The 8,022-nt window shown below is 47.9% G+C and overlaps 1 protein-coding gene across 1 annotated transcript; it reads left to right on the top strand.

Annotated features, from left to right (window-relative positions):
- Positions 1-670: 670 nt before the first annotated feature.
- On the top strand, positions 671-6,159 carry LOC135892624 (immunoglobulin kappa light chain-like). The gene is made up of 6 exons (XM_065420422.1): positions 671-707; positions 957-1,289; positions 1,916-2,227; positions 3,621-3,752; positions 5,189-5,235; positions 6,064-6,159. The coding sequence occupies exons 1-6, from the start codon at positions 671-673 to the stop codon at positions 6,157-6,159; spliced, it is 957 nt and encodes a 318-aa protein (XP_065276494.1).
- Positions 6,160-8,022: the final 1,863 nt, after the last annotated feature.

The following is an 8,022-nucleotide window of genomic DNA, read 5'->3' as shown; positions in this document are numbered from 1 at the left end:
TGCTCATTTAACACCAATGAGAACCAGACAAGGTGGGTGACGGTTCCAATGGGATAGTCCGTCTCTTTGGGTCCGCAGGCCCCACCGCCTGCCTCCTCCCAGAGCCGGTTTCAGTTCTAGGCGCTTCGAAGTTATGGATCTGATGTGAGCAAAAGACATATTTGTAATGGGTGGTGTGTGCGTGCGTATGTGTGTGTCTCTTTCTGTCTGGGAGAATCAACATGCTGCAGTGTTAGAAAGACATCGTGTGCTAGGTCTAGGGTGACCAGATGTCCCTATTTTATAGGGACAGTCCCAATATTTGGGGCTTTTTTTTTTATATGGGCTCCTATTTCCCCCCACCCCCATCCCGATTTTTCACACTTGCTGTCTGGTCATCCTAGCTAGGTCCCAGTTGCTGCTGATCGTTATTAAAAACCAGGAGGGCAATTTGGAGCGAGCAGAAATAATCCAGCACCTTCAAATAATGGGGCGATCTACTCTTGGAAATACCAGACATGCCCCATCCAGCGTGATTTCTGTGCAAATACTTGCCAGTGGTACCTATCACCACCACAGCCTATCCCCCAGGGAGGCGTTCACTGCCCATGTTATTGGACTCTTTTGCAGTCTAGTAGACAGCAGCCCTTGAGCTGGGGTTGCAGGATGGTAATTATTTACTCCTACAGACATGCCGCTTGTCAGATACCTGCTCTTGTCTTCCATGGGTAAAATCCTTCAGCATTTCTTAGAGCATTTACCTTTAGAATTGAGAAAACGGAACATCTCCTATTATAGGCTCAGAGAATTTAAGAGATCCCCATGCTTTGATATAGTCTTAGCATGATCTCTAACAAGGCACCGTTACGGAGCATGAACCTTATGAAGATTAATTCATTTGAATTCTAAGTGTCCAGTTTATTTTGTAGCCGAGGACGAATGGAGGTTAATCACTATACCCTGTTTTATCTCTGCAGTGTTGGGAGCACAGTTATCTTTGTACCCGACTCAGCAATTCCTGTTTGTTGAAATTAGTGCTACGGCAAAGATCCCCTGTTCTTCCAAAGAAAAACTGGAAGGAGGTGGCATTTCGGTTTATTGGTACAGGAGAAGAGAAGGTGAGGGGCCCACCTGCATCAAGAAATGCTTAAATGATCAAAATGTAAGTAAGTTTGCCTGCAAACCCGAGACACACGGCATGACACTGGAAATCTACAATGTCCAGCAGAACGAATCTGGTGACTATTACTGTGCTGTTAAAACCAGCAGCTATCTGATTTTCGGCAATGGATCCACACTGATTGTTGGAGGTAAGGAAAGATAATGGTGTAACGCAAGGGGAAAAGTGATCGGCAATGCTGAGATGTTAAAAAAAAAAAACCCTGGAAAATGGAACAACATAGTACCATTTTCAAAGCTGAAATGGCTGAAAAGGGGAAACTAAGCTGAAAAATGACAACTAAACAGAGCTGCTAAGAAGCCGATTTTGCAGTTTTGGGGGATTCAGTTAAAAATGTTCAATGGTCAAAGATGACAGGGTTTATTTTAAAGAGCTCCTGAATAATAATAATAAACCCACCTAGCACATACCTAGTGCTTTCCACCAGTAGATCTCAAAGCATTTTAGTTTTACTCTCATCACTATTTATAGCTACCAGACTGGGGATGTTTTTGACCTAACAGCCATGAATGCATTTAGCCAAATTTTTCCTTTTCTTTTTGCAGAATGTTTTACTTTGAATCAATCCCCATCTCATGAGATTAACATTCCTAAAATCCGGTCAGTTACACCCGTGTAATTGTATTGATTTCAGTGGAAGTGTACAATTGTAACAAAGTAAAATTGGTGCCCTTAATTAGATAATAAACAGCCGGCAGGTCTGTTGTGAGTCAGACACAGGATGGAACAATACATTCTCTGCTCTATTCTGCTCAGACAGCTACACCACCGGCAGCTGGGTTTTGCTTCTTGCTCCATCTCTCCCTGGTCTCATCTCCACTGGGACGGTTGATCTGGCTTGCATTGTCCATGGAGTTTCCAACCCAGTCCAAATTTCCTGGAATATTTCTGGGGATCGGCAGGAACAGGCACTAATGCGATCACTGAAAGCAAAGGATGGATCCTTAATGCTCATAAGTCACATTAGCATCCCGAAGGACACCTGGACCAGTGCGAAAATTCTCACCTGTGAAGTCAAATTCAACTCTTCTGGCAACAGTGTGAAGAAAAGTGCCAGGTATATTGAACGTGAGTGATTTTATATTTGCTTCTGGAATTAGAGGGGAGTCAGATCTAAGCTATAGCCACGGGAAGCGCCCTCAGTCAAAGCTGCTTTGAAATGATCAATTAAAAAAATAAATAATTTGTCATCACGGAAAGCTGGAATGTATGAACCTTTCAGTTAATTAGGTGCAGAGAGACTTGCAAGGAACTTTGAGAAGGGAAAGAAGAGGCAGTGCAAGAAAACGCCACTCTTCTTTCTGAGGCCATGTCTACACTAGGAGTGCTTTGCTGGTGTCGAAATACCAGTTTGCTGTACGGGATAGCTCAGTGGTTTGAGCATTGGCCTGCTAAACCCAGGGTTGTGAGTTCAATCCTTGAGGGGGCCACTTAGGGAGCTGGGGCAAAATCAGTACTTGGTCCTGCTAGTGAAGGTAGGGGGCTGGACTCGATGACCTTTCAAGGTCCCTTCCAGTTCTAGGAGATAGGATAGGATACTGGCAAAGTGCTTCCGGTGTGGGTGCCGCTACACCAGGAAAGCTGTGCTGTGTACTGGTCTAGCAAAGCCACTCCCACGAGGGAAACAGGTGGCACTAGTAAAAGCCTACAGTAGGAGCACCTGTCAGTGAGGGCTCACATCTCGACGGGAATAGTTAGGTCGGCAAAAGTCTGTAGTGGCCTGAACCAATGTGCACAAAAAGCCCATGGGTGAAGTAAGTTCCACGGTGAAATAGTACCAAATATCCCTGGGAGCGGTGCTCTCATGGGGCACAGAAGGGAGAGGAGTGGCAGAAGCTGCAGAGTAGGTTCTGGGAACAGGCTAAATCACTGACCCAAGGGAATATTATTCATTGGCCTAATGAAAAGGGAGAGTGAAATGGATCGAAGGCTCCTGCTGGCTTGTTCTGTAGAGCTAAAAACTCAGGGTGAAACATTATACGGTAGAGCTGGTGGGGAATTTTTCAATTAACCTTCTTGTGCCAAGAAGTGTCAATTTGTCAAAACCAAAACAGTTCAGGAGACAGGGTCAGTTTGGACAAACCTCTCGTCTTGACAAACTTTTGGAGGAAAGCTTCAAAATCGTGGAAATGTCCCTTTCTACGTTGCCGAACCGGAAAGTTTCAGTTTTTCAGGTGAAACCTTTTCGTGGAGACGTTTTAGTAAATTCAGACTAAAAATAGGTTAAGAAGAAAAGGTCAAAATTGAAACAAAATATTTTCAATGACCCAAACCCAGTGTTCGTTCCTTTGTTTGTTTTGGATTTTTGGGTCGCAGAAATTTGAGATATCGACTTTTTCTCCTGATTTGGGACGGGAACATTTTTCAATGTCTGGAGAATATTCAGGGGACTGGCAAACCGTGTCCTGCCCAGCTCCGTACACGCTGTGCAATCATGACCGTCTCTACTCAAGTGAGCCAGTTGTGTCTGCTTCCTCCCCAGGCTTTGACAATGGATGCTTTCAGTACGCCGTTCCCCTGGCAGTAGGGGGAGCCCTGGTGCTGTTGATGGTGACTCTGAGCCTCGTTTGGATTTGCTGCCCTTCCACTCGAGGTAATGACCACAGCTCATCCCAGAAACTCCTGCAGAGCAAAATCCCATTCCCATGCTTCACCCCAGGGCATTATTAGCTCCTGGGATGACTGAACACACTGTATATTAGACAAACCCCTGTCAGGGATGGTCTAGATAATACTTACTCCTGCCACGAGTGCAGGGGACTGGATTAGATGACCTCTCGAGGTCCCTTCCAGGCCTATGGTTCTATGATTCTATTTGTCACGCTTCCTGATCTCAGTAGCTTTGTTTTCCAAGGGACTGATTCTCCACTGCCCTGCAGCATGTCTGATTCTCCGCTCACTCCCCTGCTGTGAATCCAGCCAACCCCGCTAAAGTCACTGAAATTACATGCGTGCCAAACTGGTGTAAAGGGGTGGGGATTCGGGCTCCTGGGATGGTCATGTAACCCTGTGCAAGGTGGGTTTGAAACGCTACCGGATCAAAGCAGTGCTGATCGACTCCGATCGGTGCCGCTGACCGCACGGGGTGCAGGGCAGACCGAATCAGGCCCGACCTCTGGAACTTGTTTCCCACCTCTGGAGAAAGGTTTGATTTTGGCGATGAAGGGAGGCGATGGACCCATGGACCTGCTGTGGGTGGAGGGGACTGTTTTCAAAAGTGACCGAGGGCCAGATTTTCAACGGTCTTTAGGCACCTAGAGACACAGAGAGGCGCCTCGTGGGATTTGCAAACGCACCCAGGCACCTAAATCCCATTGACCCCCATGGGAGTCTGGCACCTCACCTGCTGCGGTGCTTTCAGAAATCCCAATAGGCGCCTATCTGCATAAACACCTTTGAAAATCTAGCCCTTGTGAGCATTGAGACAGTCCAGGTCTCCACTTGGAAGGCTTTACTGGTGCAGTCACATCCCTATGCAAAGCGTCCCTAGTGGGAGCAAAGCTTTGTTCTTACTAGTACAGATTATTCCAGCTCCCCCACGTGAGAAAAGCTACACCGGGAAAAGTGCAGTTTTGCTGATACAACTGAGTCTACACTGGGCCGTCTGCCAGCACAGCTGCGTCAGGCAGGGCGTACACCTCTTTGTACCCCTGCCCGACAGCGAGGCTGGCAGAAGTCTGTAGTGTAGACTTGGCCCAAGTCCCAGTGACTTTCAATGAGACCAGCTCTCCCCAGGGCAACATTTTCAAAAGCACCTAAAGGACGTAGGTCCCAATGGGAGTTAGGCACCTAAATCTTTCTGAGGATCTGGTCCTTCCCTTAGGTGCTTTTGATCAAGTTATTACTGGTCCATATTTTGTCAAGTTTATCGGTGCTAAATCTCTAAATACAACCATCTGTCTGTTTGCCCTGTGCTGGGCATGGCGGAGCTATGCCCCCACACTGCGCGGGGGTCCCATTAGTCTGTATGCTCCTTTTGGGGGAAATGCCAATGGAACAGGACCTTACAAATGTCTCTGTCTGTGTCAGGATTCCAGGCCTGCAGCTCAGCATCGCCAGCCCTAGAGGAGCACCAGGTACGGCGCGTTACCAACTTTCTCTGTCGCTGCCCGTCTCAGACATTTCAAATGCTCCCATTCACTTAGGGGCCTAGATGGATTGATCCATAAAGTGGGTTTAATGGCAAAAGTAGCAGAATGGGGGTGGGGGAGGGAACTGGGCTCTATCTCAATTCTGTGTGTGATGTTGGGCAAGTCCCCAAATGGCTCTGTGCCTCAGTTTCCCCATCTGTAAAATAGGGAGAAGCAGGGGAATTCTGGGGGGTTTCATTCATTGGTTCCAGTTGTAAGATCTTCAGGGCAGAGTCTGTCTCATGAGATGAGCAGGTCATTCGCCCTTAACAGAGAGAGGAAAGATGGCCCAATGGTTAGGGTACTAACCTGGGACTTGGGAGACCTGGTGTCAATTCCGCTACAGATTCCCCATGTGACATTGGGCAAGTCACTTAGCCTCGGTGTGGCTCAGTTCCCCTCTGTAAAATGGGGAAAATAACCCTGCCCCACAAGGGGGCGGGAATAAAGACATTAATAATTGAGGTGCTCAGATACTAGAATAATGGGGGGCCAGATAAGGACCATAAAGAGAGAGAAATAATATTTTAAAGCTCTTTGAAATTTGCACAGGAAAGGCCCTGTAAGAGCAAAGTTTGTCACTAACCAACTTCTTAAAGTCAGACTCCAGGGACGGTTTCCAATTTGACAAAACACCATCGATAGGGAAGGCAGAGGCGGAAGAGGGAATTTTTAATAAGGCCTGGGGAGGGTAAGCTCACTTGGCTGGTCAGTCCTGTCACAGTTGATACCAATACAGGAGGGGGGTTAATTTTCCTGACTGTCACCATGCAGGATGGGCTTGTATACTGTCAGCTGGATTTTGAGTCGAGGCAGCGTGGCCGGAGCACGATGGAGCGACCGGCAAGAGGGAAGAGTGAAAAATCCTGACCTACCTGGTACAGGGGGATCTGAACTGGCAAACGGACTGCTGATCCGAACGGGATGAGCTGGATCCTTCCTGGCTCCCAGGTCTCGTCTAGGCTCAATCTCTGCACCGATCGAGCAAAACCAAGTTAGTTATGTTAGTGTAAACCCCTTGTAGGGACGCGGCTTTACAGCTAATTAAAAGGTATTGGGGTTAGTTATATTGTTCCTGTACAAGCCATGCCAATAAACACCATTTGTAACTGTGTACACACTGGGGCTTGCATAGATTTAACACAGTCGTTTCCCCTGATTTAGTTAAACTGGTTCAAAAATGGGATGGTTAGATACCCAGCTGGTATCAGCAGTTATAGCTCCATTGCTCTCAGTTCACACCAGCTGGGGATCCGGCCCTGCCTGTAAATTAGCCTCTTTTTCTTTCAGTCTTGAACTACTGCTGGGAACTCAGCCAACCGGCCTTTATTTTCCTGCTGTACCACTAGTAATTCCCATGGGTTTGCTATGTGGTTGTGTGTCATATACAACACGTGCCTGCAAAGCTACAGAAGTACTGGCGTGGGGTCTATATGTGTCGTGTATCATTGTGACCTTGCGTTTTATCCACGCTTGCTTCAAAAGCCTGGCTGGGATTTGGCCACACATCTTTAATTAAGATAATCTCATAATTAAGGCTCAGATTTGGTCGCAGATAGTTTTAGTAAATTCACGGAAGCCTGTGACCTGTCTGTGATTTGTACTAAAAATATCCCTGACAAAATGGGGAGGGAGGAGGGTCCAGCACCTGCAGCCTCTGGAACCCCTACCACCCACTGCATCTGAGCCCCCTCGTTGGGGGGCAGGGTCCCCTCGTTGCCTGCCGTGGCTGAGCAGTTGTGGGGTCCCCTTCCCGTCTGTGACGGCTGGGCCACTGCAGAGAGCCCCACTGCCCATGGCGACTGGGAGCTCCGGGGTCCCCCTGCTGTCCACTGGTTAGGAGCTGCTGACAGCTCCAGCCCCGGGGCAGAAAATGTCACTCATGGAGGTCTCTGGAAGTCATGGATTCCATGACCTCCATGACATAATAGTAGCCTTAAGCATAATTACTGGGATTAGATTAATTTTAAAGCTGTGCTGCAAAGTCTCAGCCTTGTTGTAAAGGATCCAAACCAGGGGAAGCCAAAACAAACATGCCCCCTTTAAGAAGGTCTCAGGGAAGGAGCAGCCTTAATACATTTCACAAGGCCCTGGTTCACAGCTTCTAAACATAAGAGTCAGCAAACAAAGTCTCTGGGCCCATCCAGGCTAGTCCCCAGGACCTAAGAGAAGCTACAGCCTGCATAACTTCTAGTCCCCTCCTTCCTGCTCAATTTCCTCTTCCTGTGTAAATAGCCCACCCCCAGGGCAAGGTAGGGTAGGGGGATCCTTGATTGTACCCAGCCTGACTTCAGCAGTCCTCTCCAGACAGTTCCTTCAATGGGTAGTGCACCCTGCCATGCCTGTCTTCATTGCAAAGTTCACTTGTGTTATAACTCGATTGTTAACTCAACCCCCGTCCACACACAAAGAACCCTTTCTCCCGTGTGGCAATGCTAGTGACATGCGCTGGCTGGCCCAGCTGGGGGTACGGGCTAATGCCTGACTGAGCACAACCTTGTCATCTGCTAACATGACCACTCTGTAGTGTGGACACAGGCTAGGGCTGCAACTCAACTCCTGAGTGCCCCTAGTCCTCCAATGTCTTCCCACAATTCCCCTTTGGCTGCTTGTCCTTGCCATCTACCTGTTCCCTGACTGGAAATCACCTATCAGTTCGTACGGGCCCCACTTACAATGAGAGAACGCTGAACTCCTATTAAATGTTAATCCATTTTATGGGCTGTCCAGGGA

Source organism: Emys orbicularis, chromosome 20 (assembly GCF_028017835.1).
Source record: "Emys orbicularis isolate rEmyOrb1 chromosome 20, rEmyOrb1.hap1, whole genome shotgun sequence".
Classification (NCBI taxonomy): Eukaryota; Metazoa; Chordata; order Testudines; family Emydidae; genus Emys; species Emys orbicularis.
The sequence above is the reverse complement of the archived record's forward strand: the minus strand, read 5'-3'. Positions and strand labels throughout refer to the sequence as shown.

Excerpts from the sequence above, each read along its gene's own strand:
- LOC135892624 (XM_065420422.1), top strand. The coding sequence starts at position 671 with ATGCCGCTTGTCAGATACCTGCTCTTGTCTTCCATGG. Across the intron at positions 1,290-1,915 it reads ATCCACACTGATTGTTGGAG|ACAGCTACACCACCGGCAGC; the intron begins GTAAGGAAAGAT and ends TATTCTGCTCAG. Across the intron at positions 5,236-6,063 it reads CAGCCCTAGAGGAGCACCAG|GATGGGCTTGTATACTGTCA; the intron begins GTACGGCGCGTT and ends GTCACCATGCAG.